General features: G+C 41.2%; 1 protein-coding gene across 2 annotated transcripts in view; it reads right to left on the minus strand.

Moving 5' to 3' along the window:
* Positions 1-17,710: 17,710 nt before the first annotated feature.
* NKAIN2 (sodium/potassium transporting ATPase interacting 2) overlaps positions 17,711-24,616 on the minus strand; it is a 1,197,954-nt gene continuing 1,191,048 nt past the window's right edge. Inside the window, exons 6-7 of one of the 2 annotated variants that reach the window (XM_040238999.1) lie at positions 24,445-24,526; positions 17,711-20,149 (exon numbers count right to left, since the gene is read on the minus strand). In XM_040238999.1, the coding sequence (XP_040094933.1) occupies positions 20,140-20,149; positions 24,445-24,526 (92 nt within the window). In that variant the 3' untranslated portion in view covers positions 17,711-20,139. Of the gene's footprint in view, positions 20,150-24,440; positions 24,527-24,616 lie in introns of those variants that run through there. The other variant, XM_040239000.1, reaches the window with a different exon arrangement.

Raw genomic sequence — 24,616 nt, forward strand, 5'->3', positions numbered from 1 at the left:
CAATAAACTGGTAGAACTGAAAAAAAAAAAAAAGACTGCCTGGAGAAATATCAATAACCTCACATAAGCAGATGATACCACCCTTATGGCCGAAAGCGAAGAGGAACTAAAGAGCCTCTTGATGAAAGTGAAAGAGGAGAGTGAAAAAGCTGGGTTAAAACTCAACATTCAGAAAATGAAGATCTTGGCATCTTGTCCCATCACTTCATGGGAAATAGATGGGGAAACAATGCAAACAGTGACAGACTTTATTTTCTTGGGCTTCAGAATCACTGCAGTTGGTGACTGCAGCCCTGAAATTAAAAGATGCTTGCTCCTTTGAAGAAAGGTTATGACAAACCTAGACAGCATGTTAAAAAGCAGACACATTACTCTGCCAACAAAGGTCCATCTAGTCAAAGCTATGGTTTTTCTAGTAGTTATGTATTGATGTGAAAATTAACCATGAAGAAGGCTGAGTGCCGAAGAACGGATGCTTTTGAACTGTGGTGTTGGAGAAGACTCTTGAGAGTCTCTTGGACTGCAAGGAGATCCAACGAATCAATCCTGAAGGAAATTAATCAACTCTGAATATTTGTTGGAAAGACTGATGCTGAAAATGAAACTCCAGTACGTTGGCCACCTGATATGAAGAGCCAACTCATTAGAAAAGACCCTGATGCTGGAAAAGATTGAAGGCAGGAGGAGAGAGGGGGATGACAGAGGATGAGATGGTTGGATGGCATCACCGACTCAATGGGCATGAGTTTGAGCAAGCCTGGGAGATGTTGACAGACCGAGAAGACTGACGTGCTGCAGTCCATGGGGTTACAAAGAGTTGGACATGAGTGAGCGACTGAACAGCGGCAGCAGTATATCAGGCAATAGAGGCAGGTGAAAGGTATAAACTCCCTCCACAACCCTGTAGCCAGAGTGTATCACAATGAAGATGAGGCTACAGCCTATTCTGATAAACATACAAGTATCGTTAGCAATCACATATTCTCTCTATATGTAAGTTCAGAGAATCTTCTGCACTTTGTCCTCAAGCATTCCAAAAATAGGGTGAGAATTTCACCCTGGGGCAAATGCACTGATATCCAAAATGCAGAACCAGTCAAACCTTTCATCTCTTCAGGGATTTGAGACATCCGTGAAGGCAGAGCACATGAGGAGGAGGAACCCAGCCCCACAAGTGGGTCTTAGTACAGGATACAGGGAAGTTGCTGGGCTGACGGGCTCCTCGGTCCCTACATCCTGTCCACCCAAGGGTGGTGGCATCTGTGCAGTTTTCAAGGTAGTCATTGAAAATGGCTCAGGCATTGCTCATTGTGCCAAAGAGAAATCACTTCTAATTTTCTAGAAGCAGGGGAAGGTATTTAAAATACTTGGTAGTCTTCTCTAGGTACAGATTTGTATTTAAGTTAATTCAAAGTTAACTAAAGGTCTCTAGGATGTAGACTAAAACAGTGAGCGGTCCTCAACATTTCTGGCACCACAGACTGGTTTTGTGGAAGACAGTGTTCCACAGAATGAGAGCAGGTGGATGGTTTCGGGATGATCAAGCACAGTACATTTAGTGTGCACTTTATTTCTAATCTAATGCCACTGCTAATGGAGCCAAAGCAAAAACAACACCCAGTTGTGGATGTGACTGGTGATAGAAGCAAGGTCTGATGCTGTAAAGAGCAATATTGTGTAGGAACCTGTGTTAGGTCCATGAATCAAGGCAAATTGGAAGTGGTCAGACAGGAGATGGCAAGAGTGAACATCGACATTCTAGGAATCAGTGAACTAAAATAGACTGGAATGGGTGAATTTAACTCAGATGACCATTATATCTACTACTGCGGTCAGGAATCCCTCAGAAGAAATGGAGTAGCCATCATGGTCAACAGAAGAGTCCGAAATGCAGTACTTGGATCCAATCTCAAAAATGACAGAATGATCTCTGTTCATTCCAAGGCAAACCATTCAATATCATGGTAATCCAAGCCTATGCCCCAGCCAGTAATGCTGAAGAAGCTAAAGTTGAATGGTTCTATGAAGACCTATAAGACCTTTTAGAACTAACACTGCAAAAAGATGTCCTTTTCATTCTAGGGGATGGGAATGCAAAAGTAGGAAGTCAAGAAACACCGGGAGTAACAGACAAATTTGGCCTTGAAGTATGGAATAGAGCAGAGCAAAGGCTAACAGACTTTTGCCAAGAGAACACACTGATCATAGCAAACAGCCTCTTCCAACAACACAAGAGAAGACTCTACACATGACATCACCAGATGGTCAACACCGAAATCAGACTGATTATATTCTTTGCAGCCAAAGATGGAGAAGCACTATACAGTCAGCAAAAACAAGACCGGGAGCTGACTGTGGCTCAGATCATGAGCTCCTTATTGCCAAATTCAGACTTAAATTCAGGAAAGTAGGGAAAACCGCTAGACCATTCAGGTATGACCTAAATCAAATCCCTTATGATTATACAGTGGAAGTGAGAAATAGATTTAAGGGCCTAGATCTGATAGATAGAGTGCCTGATGAACTATGGAATGAGGTTCATGACATTGTACAGGAGACAGGGATCAAGACCATCCCCATGGAAAAGCAATGCAAAAAAGAAAAATGGCTGTCTGAGGAGGCCTTACAAATAGCTAAGAAAAGAAAAGAAGCAAAAAGCAAAGGAGAAAAGGAAAGATATAAGCATCTGAATGCAGAGTTCCAAAGAACAGCAAGGAAGAGATAAGAAAGCCTTCCTCAGCGATCAATGCAAAGAAATAGAGGAAAACAACAGAATGGGAAAGACTAGAGATCTCTTCAAGAAAATTAGAGATACCAAGGGAACATTTCATGCAAAGATGGGCTCGATAAAGGACAGAAATGGTATGGACCTCACAGAAGCAGAAGATATTCAGAAGAGGTGGCAAAAATACACAGAAAAACTGTACAAAAAAGATCTTCACAACCCAGATAATCACGATGGTGTGATCACTCACCTAGAGGCAGACATCCTGGAATGTAAAGTCAACTGGGCCTTAGAAAGCATCACTATGAACAAAGCTAGTGGAGGTGATGGAATTCCAGTGGAGCTATTTCAAAGCCTGAAAGATGATGGTGTGAAAGTGCTGCACTCAATATGCCAGCAAATTTGGAAAACTCAGTGGTGGCCACAGGACTGGAAAAGGTCAGTTTTTATTTCGATCTCAAAGGTAATGCCAAAGAATGGTCAAACTACCGCACAATTGCACTCATCTCACACGCTAGTAAAGTAATGCTCAAAATTCTCCAACCCAGGCTTCAGCAATACATGAACTGTGAACTTCCAGGTGTTCAAGCTGGTTTTAGAAAAGGCAGAGGAACGAGAGATCAAATTGCCAACATCCTCTGGATCTTGGAAAAAGCAAGAGAGTTCCAGAAAAACATCTATTTCTGCTTTATTGACTATGCTAAAGCCTTTGACTGTGTGGATCACAATCAACTGTGGAAAATTCTGAAAGAGATGGGAATACCAGACCACCTGACCTGCCTCTTAAGAAACCTATATGCAGGTCAGGAAGCAACAGTTGGAACTGGACATGGAACGACAGACTGGTTCCAAAGAGGAAAATGAGTATGTCAAGGCTGTATACTGTCACCCTGCTTATTTAAGTTCTATGCAGAGTACATCATGAGAAACACTGGGCTGGAAGAAACACAAGCTGGAATCAAGATTGCCGGGAGAAATATCAATAACCTCAAATATGCAGATGACACCACCCTTATGGCAGAAAGTGAAGAGGAACTCAAAAGCCTCTTGATGAAAGTGAAAGAGGAGAGTGAAAAAGTTGGCTTAAAGCTCAACATTCAGAAAATGAAGATTATGGCATCTGGTCCCATCATTTCATGGGAAATAGATGGGGAAACAGTGGAAACAATGTCAGACTTTATTTTTTTGGGCTCCAAAATCACTGCAGGTGGTGACTGGAGCCATGAAATTAAAAGACGCTTACTCCTTGAGAGGAAAGTTATGACCAACCTAAATAGAATATTCAAAAGCAGAGACATTACTTTGCCAACAAAGGTCCATCTAGTCAAGGCTATGGTTTTTCCAGTGGTCATGTATGGATGTGAGAGTTGGACTATGAAGAAAGCTGAGTGCCAAAGAATTGATGCTTTTGAACTGTGGTGTTGGAGAAGACTCTTGAGAATCCCTTGCACTGCAGGAAGATCCAACCAGTCCATCCTAAAGGAGATCAGTCCTGAGTATTCATTGGAAGGACTGATGCTGAAGCTGAAACTCCAGTACTTTGGCCACCTCATGCGAAGATTTGACTCATTGTAAAAGACCCTGATGCTGGGAGGGATTGGGAGTTGGAGGAAAAGGGGACAACAGAGAGTGAGATGGCTGGATGGCATCCCCGATTCAATGGACATGAGTTTGGGTGAACTCCGGGAGTTGGTGATTGACAGAGATACCTGGCGTGCTGCGATTCATGGGATTGCAAAGAGTTGGACACGACTGAGCAACTGAACTGAATCATACAGAAAGAAAAAGAAATGCAGGATGGCAGGCAATGTGGTTGTCTAAGGAGGCCTTACAAAAGCTGAGAAAAGAAGTAAAAGGCAGAGGAGAAAGTGAAAGATATACCCAACTGAGTACAGAGTTCCAGAGAATAGCAAAGAGAGATAAGAAAGCCTTCTTAAGTGACTAATGCAAAGAAATAGAGGAAAACAATAGAATGGGAAAGACTAGAGATCTGTTTAAGAAAATTGGAGATACCAAGGGAGTATTTCATACAAAGAAAGGCACAATAAAGGACAAAAACAGCAAGAACCTAACAGAAGCAGAAGAGATTAAGAAGAGGTAGCAAGAATAAACAGAACTGTACAAAAATGCTAATGACTGAGATAACCACGATGATGTGGTCACTCACCTAGAGCCAGACATCATGGAGTGCGAAGCCAAGTGGACCTTAGGAAGCATCGCTACAAACAAAGCTAGAGGAGGTGATGGAATTCCAGCTGAGCTATTTCAAATCCTAAAATGTGATGCTGTGAAAGTGCTGCACTCATTATGCCAACACATTTGCAAAACTCAGCAGTGTCCATAGGACCGGAAAAGGTCAGTTTTCATTCAAATCCCAATGAAAGGTAATGTCAAAGAATGTTCAAATTACTGTACAGTCGCTCTCATTTCACATGCCAGCAAGGTTATGCTCAAAATCCTTCAAGGTTAGGCCTCTGCAATATGTGAACTGAGAACTTTCAAATGTATAAGCTGCATTTAGAAAAGGCTGAAGAAACAGAGATCAAATTGGCAACATCTGCTGGATCATAGAAAAAGCAAGGGAATTCCAGAGAAACATCTACTTCTATTTTATTGACTGTGCTAAAGCCTTTGACTGTGTGGATCACAACAAACTGTGGAATATTCTTAAAGTTGTGGGAATACCAGACCACCTTACCTACCTTCTGAGAAACCTGTGTGCAAGTCAAGAAGCAACAGCTAGAACTGACCATGCAATATTGGATTGCTTCCAAATTGGGAAAGGAGTACTTCAAGGCTGTATATTGTCACCCTGTGTATTTAACTTCTGAGCAGAGTACATCATGTGAAATGCCAGGCTAAATGAATCACAAGCTGGAATCAAGATTGCTCGGAGAAATATCAACAACCTCAGATATTCAGATAATACCACTTTAATCGCAGAAAGTGAAGAGTAACTAAAGAGCCTCTTGATGAAGGTGAAAGAGGAGAGTGAAAAAGCTGGCTTAGAACTCAACATTCAAAAAACTATGAGCATGACATCTGATCTTATCACTTCATGGCAAATAGATGGGGTAAATATGGAAACAGTGTCAGATTTCATTTTCTTGGACTCCAAAATCAATGCAGACTGTGACTGCAGCCATGAAATCAAAAGACTCTTCCTCCTTGGAAGAAAAGGTATGACAAACCTATACAGCATATTAAAAAGCAAAGACATCACTTTGCCAACAACAGTCTGATAGTCAAAGCTATGGTTTGTCCAGTAGTCATGTACGGATGTGAGACTTGGACTATAAAGAAGGCTGAGTGCCAAAGAATTGACGCTTTTGAACTGTGGTGCTGGAGAAGACTCTTGAGAGTCCCTTGGCCAGTAAGGAGATCAAACCAGTCAATGCTAAAGGAAATCAACCCTGAATATTCATTAGGACTGATGCTGAAGCTGAAGTTCTAATACTTTGGCCACCTAATGTGAAGAGCTGAGTCATTGGAAAATACCTTGATGCTGGGAAAGATTGAGGGCAAGAGGAGAAGGGGCCAAAAGAGGAGGAGATGGTTGGATGGCATCACTGACTCAATGGACATGAGTTTGAGCAAACTCAGGGATATAGTGAGGACAGGGAAGCCTGGCTGGGTGCAGTTCATGGAGCTGCAAACTGTCAGACACAACTGAGTGCCTGAACAACAACAACAGTCAGACAGGAGATACCAATCTGTGGCCCAGAGGTTGGGGACCCCTGGACTAAAGGTATTCAACACTTTAAACTATACTGAAATATTTTTATCTAAACTACCCATAAACAATAAAATAAATGTCTTTTGATATGTGCATATCAATTCAAGTAAAACTTTGCAAGTGAATTAGTTTCAAGATACTTTGCTTTAACACCAAAGCTGGCAGGAAAACAAAAGCCATTTAATTCATTGAACTCACTGTATTTCCCAGTCCTGAGGACAAATGAAATAAAGAAACCTACAACCATTGCAGAGTTAAAATTCCAAATTGTTTGTAGGGTCTTTGCCTTGGGAAATTCCTATCATCTTTCATGTGACCTGAACCCTAACACTAAGCACTTAACATTGAATGCCTCAAATAGGGAATAATCACACTTCTTTAAAATACACAGTTGGTAAGTTTGAGACACAATTGGGAAGTTTGTTCATAACTTAAACCAGTTGAACAAATCTCACAGAACTCTCAGCCTTTCTACCAAACTTTAAAACAGTTTAAACTGTGAGAAACAGAGAAAGCTTCCTGTCCTTAGGCAGGGCCGAGAGATGTCTTATGTAGTTTATAAATCTGAGTGGTTTCAGTTCAGTTCAGTAGCTCAGTTGTGTCTGACTTTTTTGTGACCCCATGGACTGTAGCATGCCAGGCTTACCTGTCTGTCACCAATTTGCGGAGCTTGCTCAAACTCATGTCCATTGAGTCGGTGATGCCATCCAACCATCTCATCCTCTGTCGTCCCCTTCTCCTCCTGCCTTCAATCTTTCCCAGCATCAGCGTCTTTTCCAGTGAGTCAGTTCTTCACATCAGGTAGCCAAAGTATTGGAGTTTCAGCTTCAGCATCAGTCCTTCCAATGAGTATTCAGGACTGATTTCCTTGAGGATTGACTGGTTGGATCTCCTTGCAGTCCAAGGGAGTCTCAAGAGTCTTCTCCAACACCACAGTTCAAAAGCACCCATTCTTTGATGCTTAGCCTTCTTCATGGTCCAACTCTCACATCCATACATGACTACTGTAAAAACCATAGCCTTGACTAGATGGACCTTTGTTGGCAAAGTAATATCTCTGCTTTTTAACGTGCTGTTTAGGTTGGTCATAGCTTTTCTTCCAAGGAGCAAGCATCTTTTAACTTTATGGCTGCAGTCACCACCTGCAGTGATTTTGGAGCCCAAGAAAATAAATTCTGTCACTGTTTGCATTGTTTCCCCATCTATTTGCCCTGAAGTGATGGGACCAGATGCTATGATCTTAGTTTAAACCACTCATGATTGGAGTAGTTTGGAAAAACTCAAAAGCAATTAATTAAAGTGAACTGGTTCCTTATAGCTCCCAGTCCAGCCCCTGCCAATTGTGGGAGGCCAGTCTAGGCACCCCTGCACTGTGGAGTTTCTCTCTAAATCCTGGGCATTGGGGTTGGGAAGAAAGTGGCCACATCTTCCTGTGCTTGGATGACCAGCCTCTGTTTGCCCAGGTCTGAGGGGTCTTCCAGGATGGAGAACTCACAGTGCTAAAACAGAGACAGTCTCAGGCAGCAGGCCCAAGCCTCTCAGCCCACTTGAACCCCCACTCCTCTCCTAGAAGGATCCCTCCTCACTGTTGCCAAGGCTGGGAAGATCTCCCATGAGTGGTTTTCTTGTTCAGAGGAAGCTGCTGAGCCTGAGTGCAGTTTCCAAGCTTCTTGCCCCTACCCTGCTTGGCCATGTTCACAGATTCTGCCCTGAAGACCCCAGCTATTCCTCTGCAGCCCCCCAAGCCTAACCCACAGAGGCTGATGGGGGTGGGCCAGGTGAGGTTCTGTAGGCACCAGTGTTGGAGTTGCTGTGAACTAGGAGGGCTGGGAGAAAGCAGGCTATAAAGAGGAGGGTTGTTCCAGTCTTTTGGAGGCTGCCCTGGGGCTCTGGCTGCTCCTTGACAGCTGCGGTGGTGGGGTTGCTCAGCATTCATTTTTCAAGCTTGCAAGTTTGGCTCTTTCTGTCTTGATGCTCCTGCCTGCCTTTCTTTCTTTCTCCAGCTAAAGCATAAAGACGTGGCAACCAACAAAAGCCTCTTGGTGTATCTCCACTGGCGCCTTCTGGCCACCTCTTTGTACCAAGAACCTTCTTGGTCTCTAGGCCTTTGCTTCATCCTCAGAACAGGACTAGGAACCACAGATCCTTGGTCCAGGGTGCTGAGGTGAAGCTTGGTTAGTTTATCCAGGAGATCAGGACAAGAGGAGTTGGTTAGGGCCCTATGGCCCAACCTCAAAGAGAATAGTAGAGCTGGGTATTAAAAGCTCCCTCCCTTCCTGCCCCCTGACTCCTGACAGCACCATGAAAACCGGTGCTGGCTGAGAGCCCTGGGCAGGGCCTCTGTTGAGCTAGTGAGTTGAAAAATGGGGAACTTTGAGGGACTGGGGCTGTCATCTCAGCCTTCCATGAGAATCAGGCCAGCCTAACCCTGTAAGAAATGTCAGGTCAAGGGAAACACAGTGGGTGGATGTAAATGGATGAACTTGAGACCCTGTACCAAGCTGTGGGCCTTCCCATGCCCAGGCTAGGCTCCTGTCCTGAAACAGGTGCTAACAGCTTTTGTTCCAGTACCCCTGAGCACCAGACATTGTCTCCCAGGTGCCATCTCATCAGTTCCTCTTGGGGGTTTGGAGGGCTGCGTGGCTTCCCAGACCTGAACTGATAACCAAGGACTCCCCGATTTAGTCCCTCTCTGAGCTGTCCATCCAGGTGCTCAGCCTCAGGAAGAAGGTACTTTGCAGAGCTGAGATGGGCAGATCTTACCATGGCTCTGCCTGAAGTTCGGAAGGCTGGTCCCTGCTCTTGGCAGTGGGCGACTGAAATGGAGCCTCTTGTCCTTAGAGCCCTTTTAATAACTTTTAAAATTTTATTTTATTGGCGTATAGTTGATCTGCAGTGCTGTTTGGTTTCTGCCGTACAGCAGGGGGATTCGGTTATATGGATATATATTCATATTCTCTTCCATTGTTTTATTGCAGGATGCTAAGTGTTGTTCCTTGTGCTCTACAGTGGGACCCTGTTGTTGATCCATTGTACTTCATGGTTTGCACCTGCTGGCCCCAGTCTCCCCAGTCCATCCCTTCCCCACCCCACCCTACCTTGGAAACCACAAGTCTGTTTTCTCTTAGACCTCTTTAGTAATTAGATCAGACTGAATGTGGATCCAGAGAGCTGAGAAGGAGCAAGAGGTTATGGCATAGCTGACCACTAGAAACCTCTTAGGCCATGTCTCTGTAACTTACGAAGTACAGGGCATGCTGCCTCCTGCCATCAGCGTGCTCCATGGGTCCCAGACTGTCAGCAAGTTATGAGCTGCAGAGCTTGGCAATTTCTGCGGGTTTAAATATCACTCCTCTAAAACTCAGCACGTTGTGAACTAAGCTTAATTGAACCCAGTCATCTCTTTCCTTAACCTGGCAGGGATTCAACACCCCTTATCAATCCCAGCACTTCTCAGGTAGGCATTCATGTCACCAAGAGGAAATGAGCCTGAACCCGGTTCTCATGTTTCATGGTGACATGCATCCACGCTTGCCTTGTTCTCTCCTACAGGACACGTCATCCCATTTTAGGCAGTGTCTTGTGGGTTGGGGCTTTCTCAAAGCAACATAACTAATTATTGGTGGAGAAAAGATTTAGGCCCAGTCCCACCCAGTCAGCTGGCTCCTATTCCTTGCTGCTGGGAATGACGTTGTGAAATGAAAATATCTCCTGCCATATCAATAAACAAGAAATGTCACAGCCATCAGCGATTTCTGGTCTCCAAATGTGAGTGAGGGCTCCCCAAACTGTGATCCAGCAGATGCTGCCACCCTCCACGGTGATTGCTGAGGAGCTGGGGCACTGCGGGAAGCAGCCATCTGCCACTCCTTAAGGTGAACAAGGAAACAGAATTTGGTTCCAGACAGCTGAGTTGCATATGAAAGGAATGCATTCAGTGGGCCCAGAGGTTTGCATCTTCCCATACATAGAATGCTAAATTCCTTAACTTGACACCTGATCTTTGATGTTCAGACTGCCTGCTCCCTTAGTTGCAAAGTTGTATATGGCCTGACTCCCCTGCTCCTGCCTCCTTGCAGCAGTTTTCTCAGAGCTTCTGAGATGCTGTCTCCTAGGCTCGGAGTCCTAAACATTCCCACCAAATAAAATAACTCTCTACTTTCAGGTTGTGACTATATATTTTAGTCAACAGCGTGAACTCCATTGCAGCCCAAGTCCTTGCTTTCATCTACACCTCCCCGCCACCCGTAAGTATTAGATATGTTCTATGACCAACCTCAACAATTAGTATCTTAGAATTTTAGTGGGAGGGATTGAGAAATAACCCTTGTTGCCATTGAGATTTATTCTTCAAGTCGTTACTTGATTGACTTACAGCCATGAAAGGTTAGTTTCCCTGCACTGCAATGGATTTCAGTGACCCATTCAAAATCTTTCTCTAACAGAAGTGCAATAAAAACCCGACTAATCATACATGTAACCAGTATTTGATCCAATTCACTAGAAGTTTTGAAAAATACCAGCCTCAGTATCCAAGGCTTAGTATCAATTTATTGTTCTAATTCTTTTTTGAAACATCTTTTTTTTTTTTCATTCAGATAAAAAAAACCAGGAATATTTTTCATAGTAAATGAAATATATCCTAATTCTATCTATTCAGTAACACAATGGGGGTAAATTTGAAGGCAGTAGAAGCAGGTGAAATTTTACTCTTGGCTTCTCTAGCGAGCAGGGCCAGCTTTATGGGCGTGGGGGTGTGTATCACACATGATCCGCTTGCTCAGAGGAACCCGGTGCCTGGCTTAGTGCTCTACTGTCCTCTTCAGGAAATGCATACTAGATTATTTGTGAGCAGGTGGTGAGCAGGGGAGGTGCCCTTGAGGAAGAGCCCCTGCCATTGTTTGTGATCTCACAGCAGTACCTGGAGGCTCTGACTCACGCCCCTGGGCAAGGAGTACAGCAGGCAGGGCAATTGGCCTGGCCAGCCCCCAGGGCAATTCAAGGAGCCCCTGGGCTAAGTGGGTGATTGAGAAGGGACCTGGGGCCGGATTGGCAGTGATGACAGTGTCAGCAGCAGGAAAATGACTGCTGTGTGGCTGGGGAAAGCAGAGGCCCCAGGCAACCCTGGGAACTGGGGGTGGGGGGCCAGCTGGCCCATTCATTCACCAGGAGAGCTGGTCTCTGCATAGGGGCCAGCTGGCCCATTCATTCACCAGGAGAGCTAGTCCCTGCAGCTCCCGCACAAATACTTAACTGTGGTTTACCCCGGGACAGGAATTGCTGGTTCTCCAGGAATAAACTTTTGTCGATAAATTATTACAAGGTAAAAGCATACACATGGATATTGCAAAAAGGCATGTCAGAGAGTTATTAGAATTATTCAGAGAGTTTAGAGTCTCTGGTTGTGAAAACTGCTGCAACATTGTAAACAAATATCTGCAGGCTTACCTGTAGAAATTAAATGTAGTTAGCAGTAGACATAAAAGAGCTCTTTTCCTATGGACTTCAAATGAACAGATTTCTAACTAGGGAGACAATTTTTTTTAATTGTCTTTCTAGTTGTTGAAGACTGAACAGTGAAATTCGTGAATGAAAAGTGAAGTGAAAGTTGCTCTGTTGTGTCCAACTCTTTGTGACCCCATGTACTGTAACCTGCCAGGCTCCTATGTCCATGGAATTCTCTAGGCAATTGGAGTGGGTTGCTATTCCCTTCTCCAGAGGATCTTCCCAACCCAGGGATCTAACCCAGGTCTCCCACATTGCAGGCAGATTTTTTACTATCTGAGCCTCTAGGGAAGCCCTAAATACGTGAATAGGTGTTTTCAGTTATATAGAAATCATGAAGCCATTTTCAGTTTCTTAAATAACCTCTTCAACTTATAGGAAATATCAGAAAATACTAAAATGCCATGGTTCATTTTTTATTTAAAATTCAATTCAGATTACATGAAACATATTTATGAAGAGTTAAATCTTTTAAGAAAAATTGTTCTGTGAACCATAAGCTCAAATGACTGAAATTTGTATTTCAAAATAATTTATCAGAAATGTATCCAGTATTGTCACTGCTTATAAAATATTCTTCATAGCTCTAGTCATAGTTATATCAGAAAGATTCTTCTCAACGTTAAAAATGATAAAGCCATTGATGCAAATTTGCAAATTTTTATGTTCATTTATATTGATTGCATATGAATTGGCTAAGAGCATAGATTTTGATGACTTAATAAATTGTGGAAAGGTGAGTCACATCTTCAGTTCAGTTCAGCCATTCAGTCATATCTGACTCTTTGCAACTCCACGGACTGCAGCATGCCAGGCTTCCCTGTCCATCACCAACTCCCAGAGCTTACTCAAATTCACGTCCATCGAGTTGGTGATGCCATCCAACCATCTCATCCTTGTCGTCCCCTTTTCCTCCTGCCTCCAATCTTTCCCGGCATCAGCATCTTTTCCAGTGAGTCAGTTCTTCGCATCAGGTGGCCAGAGTATTGGAGTTTCAGCTTCAGCATCAGTCCTTCCAGTGATTATTCAGGACTAATTTCCTTGAGGATTGACTGGTTGGATCTCCTTGCAGTCCAAGGGACCCTCAAGAGTCTTCTCCAACACCACAGTTCAAAAGAATCAGTGCTTTGGCACTCAGCTTTCTTTGTAGTTCAGCTCTCATATTCATACATGACTACTGGAAAAACCATAGCTTTGACTAGACGGACCTTTGTTGGCAAAGTAATGTCTCTGCTTTTTAATATGCTGTCTAGGTTGGTCATAGCTTTTCTCCCAAAGAGCAAGTGTCTTCTAATGTCATGGCTGCAGTCACCATCTGCAGTGATTTTGATCAAAATATCCCACTTAATAGAATACTACATTTATTGTGTCTAAAATTATAATATCAAAATATTATGTTTTATAATTTTTATATTGTTATTTATGTTACTTTTACCCTTATGGGTAATAGTAATGTTTTGTAAGTAATAAAGTATTTTAAGGAAAAGCCCCTTTTAACAACACTTTTTTTCCTATTCTTTGTAAAAGAGGCCCCACATATTCATTTTGCACTGAGCCCCACAAACTGTGTGGTCAACCCTGATGGCAGGATTTAGCACTGATGCTCCCTTCCAGACATCTTCTGCTTACATTCTTATTCTTTACAGTTTGAACTGATAGAAGCTTTTGTCCATTAGGAATAGAAATGCTTCATGTTTAAAAATATTTGCCTTTCAGCACTCAAAACAGCATACTTAATGAATGTGCTTTATTTTTCCATGAATTATTAGCCTCAGCCTCAGCCTCTCAGCCATCTGGCTCTTCCCTCCTACCTGCTTTTGAAGATGGGAAGGCTAGTTCTGTGGTGTGTGGAGCACAATGTTGTTATATCCTTAGCAATGGAAACTATTTTATAGTTTTAACTCAGTTTGACATTTCCCCATTGGCTTACCAGTCATAACTCAGTGTCCATTTGAGTTCATCGTAAGAGTCTTGGTCAGCCTGACATTACAGTGACAAGCGGTTCAGGTGTTCTGATGGCCTCCACGGTGAGGCTGGAAAGATTTATGTCTAGACAGCTGTGTGCAAAAACCTCTCTGCACATGGAGATCCACGTATCCCCAAAGGATATAATGAGTAAAACTAGAAGAATAATGAAGAAAAATGACAGGCACGTGGAAGGGGAACAAACAGGGTATGCCTCTGGTAAATAACTCCCTGAAGGACTCTTAGAAAAGACTTACTGATTAATTGAATCAATCCATCATCCTTTGGGTGACAGCATCAATTTGCAATCTTTTTGGGGAGTTGTTTCATTTCATTGCTGTTATAGCTTAAATTCATGTGAGGGTAGAATGAGAGGTTAAAAAATATACCTGTTTTATTATTCAGTTCAGTCGCTCAGTCATGTCCGACTCTTTGCGACCCCATGAATTGCAGCATGCCAGGCCTCCCTGTCCATCACCAACCCCTGGAGTTCACTCAAACTCATGTCCATTGAGTCGGTTATTAGACTACCACAATTCTGTTCTCTCATTATAGAAATGACTTACATTGATTTTAATAATGGTTTAAAATGTCAGAACATCAACATGTGTCTTATATACGGATTTTTCCTCTCTGAATTTATCTTACAGAAATCAGCTATTAATACCCATCAAAAATTTAAACTCATCTATTTGCTTCTAAACTGCATACTGTTTAAGAATATTTGAAGAACAATCTTTTTTTTTTTTTGTATTTCTGGGACTATACAAAGATCTATCTTTATCCTTTTTAGGAGGAACTCACCTTTGTTTTCTTTGTGGTCTTTGGCAACCATAGTTTGTGATACTTGTGTAGATTTCCGTGGTTAATGAGACCTGTGAGTGTATTCTGGAGTTGAGCTTTCTTTGAATTAAAAGGAATAGAGTATATACATGTCTTGGAGATTTTGCTCTCATACCTAGTAAAAATGATTGTTTCAAGACACTAGCATGTTTTAAATTGGACATAATGTATCAGTCACAAATTCTGTCTTTCCCTTTCTTGGGAGTGTGTGAAAGGTGGATGTAATACTATGAAAAGGGGATTGATCGTGGGTCCTAAGCAAAGACTAACATGTGAGGAGAATAATTTGGGTTTTATTTTTTTTATAATATAAGGATTTTGATATCAAAGCTTCCTGAGTACAAGCATTAAGTGCCATAATTTTACCCAAGACTCATTAAATGTCTGAAGGAAGATTTATCTTGACAACCATGCTGCTGCTGCTAAGTTGCTTCAGCTGTGTCCGACTCTGTGCGACCCCATAGATGGAAGCCCACCAGGCTCCCCTGTCCCTGGGATTCTCCAGGCAAGAACACTGGAGTGGATTGCCATTTCCTTCTCCAATGCAAGAAAGTGAATAGTGAAAGGGAAGTCGCTCAGTCGTGTCTGACTCTTAGGAAGCATTAAAAAACGAAACAGTTTGAGTAATCTTAATCTCTCTAATATTAGCTACTGATTAATGTATTGTAAAAGAAATTGAAAAATTTCCAACCCTGAAACTGAATGTAATTGGTGACTAATATCTAAGAACATATCATACATACATGTTAACGTATGGGATCATGTTATTGATATTTAAGAGAACTCTAACATGTGGATGAAAAGTGTTGCCTGCCGTATCAGTAAACAAAGGATGCCACGGCCATCAAGCCAGCTGCCATTGCAGCTGCCCCTGACTGTGTACCTGGAGGGGAATTCAGGGTGGAGAAAAGGAGGATACTGGCCCTAGATAGCTGAGGTGCATATCAAAGGAACTATTGTAATGAACCCAGACTCTTCCATCTTCCCATGCATAGAAAAGCACTAAATTTATTAACTTGAGGTGTCTGGTTTTCTTTAATAATAGTCTTTTGATGTTCTGAGTACCTGATTGTTGTTGCAAACCTCCTAAATCCCCTGGCTCTTCCATTACCTCTTGGGAGCAGTCTCTCAGAGCTGTCTGAGAGGCTGTCTTCCAGGCTTAAGTTCTCGGTTGTTTGCCAAGTAAAACATAATTCTCAACTTTTAGGTTGTGCATTTTCTTCAGTATACAAAATATAAAGGCATATTTAACATGAAACTATACTGAATTTAAAAAAAAAAAAAAAAGAAACTATACTGAATTTAAATACAATAATTCAGAAGCATTTTCTGATCTTACACTGCCTTAGCAAGTCTTCCTTATCAGCATTCATTGTGGTTTACACAGTCCAAAGCCGCTTGACAAATCCCTGTTGTCTGGGTGTAGTTTATCCTGTTTTGACCAGAGTGCACAAACTGGAATTTGTGGTAGAATGGCGACATGTTTGCATTTTCAGAATAAATAGTAATCTTGAGTAGTCTCTTAACCTTAGTTTAACTGTTTTTCTAGTGCCTGCGTTTATGTGTCTCCAAAGTTTGTCCTACAATGTGGTCTATTTAAAAGGTTTTTATATCTGAGTTCAAATTGTCCACTTGTTATGGTACAGTGGAATGCTGAGTTTTGCTTCACCATTTCAGAGGTTATGTTTTATAGTAGCTACCAGATGAAGAAGATCTTGGTACCCCTGTTATTTACCAAATGCACATCTTATTTAATGGAGAACTCTAGACTAACGAATCTTCTCTTTACATCATATATACATATGTGATCTTTACTTAGGGTTGATCTGTTAACTTTTAAGCTATTAACTCTTTTTATGCAGCCGAGGTCTGGTGTGCACGAGCCCTCATGGTGAGAAGCAACATCCTAACAGTCATCCACCTTACTTCGATGAACGCACATCAGCATAATTCCACACAGGGAGCATCAGTGAGAGCAGCCTTGGTCATCTACAAGGGTCTCGCCATGTGGCCCAGAAGCAGAATACTATAAGCTGATCTCCAGCTTCCTGGAATGCTGCCTCAAAGCCTTCCTTGTTTTCAGTCAGTTGTGGCATTTCGGCTTCTGGGGGCGGGTGTGTGTCTGTGTGCTGTGAGAGCAAGGATGCAACCCTAGCAGCCTGGAGCAGCCCAAGCCCTCAGTCCCTTGAGTACATATGGTAAACCTCAGCTGAAATTGTGACCCTGCACTCACAAGTGCTAAAGTGAAAAGTGAAAGTGAAGTCACTCAGGCGTGTCCAACTCTTTGCGACCCCATGGACTGTAGCCCACCAGGCTCCTCCGTCCATGGGATTTTCCAGGCAAGAATACTGGAATGGGGTGCCATTTTCTTCTCTAGGAGATCTTCCCAACCCAGGGATTGAACCCGGGTTTCCTGCAGATGCTTTACCGTCTGAGCCACCAGGGAAGTCTCACCTTGCCTATCCTGTTTCAACATGTTCATTAAAATTGTCATCAAATCTTCATTATCAGAGGGGCAGTAAATGAATAAATTATTTTATTTTAAATAATTTGACATGCAAAAGTGAAAAAGCCTCCCTATGTTAATGTAAGGTTTTTTAAATATAGTGCTCTATAATCCAGTTATTAGCTGGATGCTAACTCTAAATTCCAAATAGAGGAGGGACAGAAAAAAAAAGTTCTCCAAATGACAGCAAGTCTATTCCAGAAGGTCTTGTAAAAGAACACTTAGTGTCAGGAGATAATGAAAGTGCATGTTACCTGTGACTGAGCTGAAATGGTGCCAAGACCTGGCAATTCCTTTTTACTGCCGTACAGTGTAGAACATCAGCCCTGCCTCCATGTCACTGAAATAGGGTTTCCCTGTCAGTGATGTCACCAGGTACACTTTGAGAAGGAACACGGACTTTCAGGGATGGCTCAGAAACTTGGTTGTTTTTCCATTTATTTTTAAAATGCAAATTACACTAGTAAGTCAAAAAAATCACTCTGTTAAAAATACATTCATAATTAACAAATGCAAAAGAAAGAAAGACACATCAGGATTGTAACTCTTGCCTTCTGAATATTAGGTTTATAACAAAAGCTCAGCCTAGAAAAATAGCATTCTTCACCGGATTTTGAGGAGGATACAGCTGTACAACTTAGATGTTTTTCCAGATAGAATCACACTACTGTGCTCCCTGTTTACTGATTTCTGTTTAGTAGTCAACAACTGGTTTTGAAAATTTTGGTGGTGATGATCGTAGTGATTAGATGGTAACTTGGCTGCAACGTAAAGCAGGAATATGAGGGTTTTGTTCTCTGTGCATTCAAATCTCTATCCATATACATGTCTTAGAAGGGTGGAATCTCATCACAGCATGAATGTACAGTGAAACCTCATGTTAATAGTCACGTTAATAGTCACATTAGAATAATTTCTGGCATGTGTAGTATTTATATTTTAAGAATCAAAGGATGATACATTGGAAAGTATTTTCCTCATACGTTAAACATGCATGTCACTATAAAATCATCATATGAGGCTTCACTGACATATTTGTGACTGTATATTTTATGCATGTATATATGGACAAACATATACAAACCACTGAGGAAATTCAAGCACAAGTGCTGGAACTTTTTTTTTTTTTGTAGTTTATGTTCTACTAGTAATCTTTGTTCCTTTGTTATCTTCAAGTGCGTATGTGTGTAGATCACAGACATCCATGCAGGCACAGTAATGGGACTGGTTTATGTAGCTTTGGATGGGCTAACGTTCAAAGTAGGCTAACCCAATAACTGAAACTTCATAGAAACCAAGAGAAAAAGTTGCTCCATGCCAATTTATAACTTTTCAAGTCCAAATTTCACTGCATTTAAAGATGGTGTATTATTAATAGTCCTAAGAAATTGATTTTAGTGTCTCAGGTGGATCAAAAAGAAAATGACTCATCTGAGTTCCTAACAAGCCTGAGCTAATTATGTTTTTCACTAATGAAAATCAAATAATGCCTGAATATATAGAACAAAATTTCCTAGGAATTCAGAATAGTCCATAAACACATTGACCTACTATTAAGTTTCCAAAGGCATCTTGTTGCCAACTACATTAACAGCACAGTTTTTCTGCCACAATAATACAGGAGGATTAAAATACACTCTAACACACAACAGATCCCCCAATTACCACAAAGAGATCTCAAATATTTTACCAAGGTAACTATTGTTCCCCCCGCCCACCCAAAAAATAATCTCGTACGCTGAAGTTAGGAAAAGAAGTTCACCTACATAGGGGCTTCCATTTGAATTAGATATAAAAGAGTAAACATAGCTAATACATATTCAGTTGGCCTCTGTTGATAGAAATCCACAGCTGTTTCTGTGTTAGTAAAAGACATTTGTAGATACTTATAAAAGCACCTAGAGTGCAATAAATAAAATCAGTGAGTTAAGCCATTTCTGTTCTCTGCTTCCCCGTAGATTAATGAGTTTAGTAGATTAATATGCTTTGTCCCACCCAACCCCCTCAGAAGACCTTATTGAAGAATTATAAAGATGACGATTATTACTTTGTTACTATTACTTGTCTCTTTTGGCCACCATGGAGGCTCAATGGTAAAAGCACTTGGCTGACAGCTGGCAGTTTTCATACACAGACACACTGGAGCTGCTGAGCTATGCAGTCTTGTTTCTTGACATGACACACACACAGACTTGAACTCATTCGGAATTAACAGCAGTGTGTTAGCCTAAAGGAAGTGACTTGGGGATGTCTGCACTGAGGACTCTCAGGCGCACAACTTAGGTGGGTTAAGGCAAGTATGTACGGTACAGCCTTTAGGGCAAACAACCTGCCATTTCAGACTTCGGTTACAAGGTCATCATGGTATGTTTTGTGTGTTTGTTTTTGCAATTACATTGCCTACATAGCCGTGGTGCTATCAAGACATATGGGGGGCAGAAGACAGGGCTCTCAAATTACTGTGCCCTGGATGACTTTGCAGCTGGCAGAGGCCGCCCGGCTGGGCTGTAGAGGAGTTAGTGACGGCCAGCAGAGGGCGCCAACACGTCTCCTTATGAACTGCAAAGACCTGGGAGAAAGCAGCCCGCATTCCGGAAATCCACGAGGGGCGTGTCCTGCATATTTCTCTGTTTCAGATAGAAAGAGGAGGCCAAGTAGAATTGGTGCGTGCCAGTGTGTGTGTGTGCGTGCGTGCGTGTGTGTGTGAGTGTGCGTTTCTCTTCCAGTGCATGTGGAGGCTTTATGTTTTGTTAGTGTGTGTTAAACTTAGTTGCTTCTTTCTCTTCAAAAAATGCAGGAGGCCACCACGAAACAAGTTCTTTGAAAGGTCCAGGAGCTGATGTACTGAAGCCATTTGTGTTATTTTGACCTGAGAGAGAGAAAAAAGATGTTTTTAATCAAGGGTGAGAGCTCAGTACCCTTTTCTCACCTCTCCAAGCACAAGAGTAAACAAACAAACAAAAAAAAGTCCAAAGCCCAAATTGTGCTTTAAATAGACAGTTTTCCTCCTATCAACTTTTTCCTCAGTGCAACCTTCTGGATAGAGAGGTCAGCTATGATAATTTAAAATCCATTTTCTGGGGGCAAATGTATATGTATTGCTGTACAGTTAGGCTGCCAAAAAGAATGCAGCGGTTTCAAATGGTGGCCTGTTACTGCGTGGGATATTCCCACATTTATGCCATGGGGAGCCCAATAGATGTGGGCCTGCTTCGGCACATTAGGTCAGTGGTAGTCAAAGCAGCTACTTTGTTAGAAAATTAACCTGCAAACATGGGAATGTTAAGTGGAGCAACTTCATAGCCATTGTTGGTTTCAAAGAGTCCTCCAAACTGTAAGAGAAAAATTAATGAAAACTTTTCCCTTTTAGATGGATTATAGATAATCCAGAGAATTATACATCAAGAATATTCACCCAACCTAACTTTTTAAAAAGAAGACTGTTTATTCATTGACTACAGAAACTAAAACACAGCTATGAATGGAGGCCAGTTAGGAGTAGTGTTTCCAAAGCCTTGTCCAGGCTCTGAGCCATTGAAGATTTGCTGGGTATAGTGGAAACCCCACAGCTAAAATTGTGCATTGCTTTTAAGCATCTATTTTCCTCCTAAGGAACTCCTTTTATTTCTGGTTGCTATATAATATCATGGGGGTGCTTGAGCTGGCCCGTGATGTTAAAGTACTCTTACTTTATGAGACTTGTTTACGGCAGGTTGACAGGAGAAGGTCCACCGCCCAGGACAAAGACATGGGAGGGGCTCAGGTCTCTGCCTCCCAGCAGGGAATGGAGTTTAGGCGTGAACCAGTTTTAGTTTTTCATGGGATTTTAATAGGCAGTGACTCTCCAATGATTGTTTTTGAGGGCTACACAGTTGAAAAAGCTCTTCATCCAACATCACATAATGTGAAACCAAAATGGAATATAAGGGAACGCGCTAAAAGGGGAGGGTGCAGGCAGGTATGGAGCCATGGCAGCTGCGTTAGTGTGAGGAAGTAGAGGTAAATGAACTTAAAATCAGGGAATGACATGTCAGGGCAAACTCACAGTCCACATAAGAATTTGGAAAAAACAGAACAAAACTAAGGGATCAGGAAAACTGCCCGATAATGGGCCGCATAACTAACAAGATGCGTGACCTGTGTTTTTCTTTCCTTCCATCCAGTTTCCTCATCTGTAAAATAAAAGCTTAGTGTTCTAGGACTTGAGGTCTGCTAGGGGATGCTTTGTAGAAGTGATGGTAGCAGTATTTTGACCGGTGATTTGTTAAACATTTATTTCATGAGCAGTGGGACTTGAAGCCTCTGCTACAATTCAACCATTTTCAGGCAGTAAGGAAAAAAAATAATATTTTTATTACTTTTGGTTTGCTACTAAAAGTATTTAATAAAATCATGAGAAGTTTCTGTTTTCAAGGAATTTCATTCTGGACATTAACTTTGAAGAGTCCTCTCTTTAAAGAAAACAGAATTATAAATGCCTGATTTGAAAGTATATTCTTGATTACATATAATTAGCATTCTCATGTTATCATCAGAGCTTATCCTTAAATAATGATTATATCCAATTTATTATATTTTTATCATCTTTATTGATCATTCATACTGACCAGCACAGTGTAATGTTATGTGATAAAAATGTATGATATTGTTAGAAGCAAGAAATTGCAGGACTTACAGATATTCTGGTCTACTTTTGAGCACAAGCATATTGTTACATGTTACTTGGGCTGATAAGATGTGATACATTGTTTACAGAGGAAACCTTTTGGGAATGAAAATACAGTGTATGTTAATTTGAGTTCATGAAGTCTTTTCCTGAGTAATATTGGTTAACATAAGCATTGTTCCTACAACTAATAAATTGCTTATTAAGTGTCTTGTATGTGACATGTCCTCTGTTGTAACTCTCTACAAGCATTGTTTTATATAAATTCAGAGCAGTTGTATGAAGTACATAGGCTATTGTCTCTGTTTTGCAGTTGAGGAAACTTAGGCCCTATGGCTCAGATGGTAAAGAATCTGCCTGCAGTGCAGAGACCCAGGTTTGATCCCTGGGGAGGGAAGATCCCCTGGAGAAGGGAATGGCAACCCACTCCAGTATTCTTGTCTAGAGAATTCCATGGACAGAGGAGCCTGGCTGTCTACAGTCCATGGGGTCACAAAGAGTTGGACATGACTGAGTGACTAACACTTTCATTTTTAGGCTTGGTGAGAATAAAGTTATTCAAATAAAGTTACAGGTCCAAGGTCATAAAGAATCATATCACATGCAGTCTACCTTCCATGGCTCATCTTAACCACTGCCTCTCACTGCTTTGCTTTTAGTTTTTAATAGAACACTTTACACAAGGGTATATTATTGATATAATATTGAGAAGAATGGTAAAGAACATAAAGGACTTTTTTTAAATTTAAGCTCTCAAATCTTCTGGGAGGCTGGGAACCTTATGGTATAAATAGAAATGCAACTATATTATGGGGAAGAAGCAAAAATAAATATCAAAGGAAAAAGATTTAGAAATGTTTCATAAAAGAAGTATATTTTAAGATACAATTTGAAGGAGAGTGGGATTTGAAAAGTAGAATTTGGGAAAAGACATTTGCTGTCAAGAGAATAGCATCGAGAGCTGAAAAAATCCACATCGTGTTTGTGGATGGTGAGAGTTTTAGTTGGGCTGTTAGAAGTAGATAAGGGGAGACATCAGAGTATGTGTGAGACATCAGAGAAGGTAAGGTCAGGAAGCAGTTCTTAACCATCGTAAAATGTGAAATCGTAGCATTTTCCTGGTGTCTCTCAGCATTATCTGCATCCAGTTGAGACTCAGAGGTTTTTAAGTTGAAGAGCAGAGATAATATTTCCATAAAATTTTGGGGCTGGGTCATAGTAGATCTGCAAGTTCTGATATGGATTTTGGACTTTTTGTCTAGTAGGCAATAAGGAGTTTTTTTGATAGTTTCTGGGCAAAGGTCTAACACAATTGGAGTGGTACTTTAAGAAGATTAAATTGATAGTTACATAGAAGAATGGGAGTAGAGGTTATAAAATAAAGAGACTGTAAAACTTCAGCTAATGAATAGCTGAATTGGGGCAGTGGTTTTGGGAATGTAAAAGAGGGGTTGTGTGAGATCCTGTTTACAGAAGGGATGACACATAGTATTGCCTGACTTCTGAACTTGATAAAGTGTATTTTATGAGTGGTGTTCTGAATGCTTTTGGGGAACTACAAGAGACACACACAAAATGCAGCATGAAGCACAGATCATTTCCTTTGTGAAAAGAAGCTGAAAAGGGGATGTATAAGGATTACTTTAATCTCTCTGGAGGAGAAATACTCCCCCAAATGTGTTTATCATCCTACACACTAACAATATTAAAAGGCAAAATGACTGAATGGTGGAGGACAAGGACAACAAACACGTATCTTCAAAGAGAGAAGCTCACATTTCGAAATGAATTGGAATCTTACTTTCTATTTTGATCTTCGCTTGCAATTCAGCATATCACCTGATGCTGATATATAGAATTTGTTATCAGTTGTTATCCAGGGGAATTTGCCTAAACACAGATATAAAAATCAGGCTCCGATGGTATGTCTGCTCTCTTGAGTGCTAGAGTAAAGGGTCTGATAAGTTTAAGTCTTAATACTCTGGCTTCATTTTCACTTTTCACACCAGAAAAATGTTAAAGAGCATTATTACGTCATTTATCATCCAAAAGAGAACATTTATAATTCTCATAGGGAGAGCTGGTAATAAGTATACAAGAACAACGCATGTAAACTATGACTGTACTGGGAAAATCAGGACATATAGCTTATATATAGTTACGTACAACTACCTACAATGTTATATCATTGCCAAAATATACAACTTCTGGGTAATTCAAAGAAATTATCTATTGAATTTTTAGCTATGTAGTTGATACACATGTAAGAATACTTTTAAAAGTAACTTTAGAGGTGGCTTTCCTGATAAATTTTGTAAAAATTATGAACGAAATGTTATTAGAGTTATCTCAGTCAAAACAACGTTAATAGAGGAGAAAGTATTGGAGGTAAGTCATGACTGAAGGAAAGCCACATGACATCTCTTTTGTGCGACAATAACATTTGCTTAATCACCTTTTAGTATCCCAGAAGAATACTGCCAAAGTAAAGCACTCACATGTACATGGGCTGCAGTTGTAAATGAGATGTCTTCTGAGGCCCCTGATAGCCGTAAGAATCAAAGCCACCTATGAAATCAACTAGAAAGGGACAATTGCTGTAATTAGTCAACTTTTCAGAAGAGATACATACTCATGTTCAAGGTCTTATACAGATTACTAATACAAACC

This window comes from Oryx dammah, unplaced genomic scaffold (genome assembly GCF_014754425.2).
Source record: "Oryx dammah isolate SB20612 unplaced genomic scaffold, SCBI_Odam_1.1 HiC_scaffold_4, whole genome shotgun sequence".
Taxonomy (NCBI): domain Eukaryota; kingdom Metazoa; phylum Chordata; class Mammalia; order Artiodactyla; family Bovidae; genus Oryx; species Oryx dammah.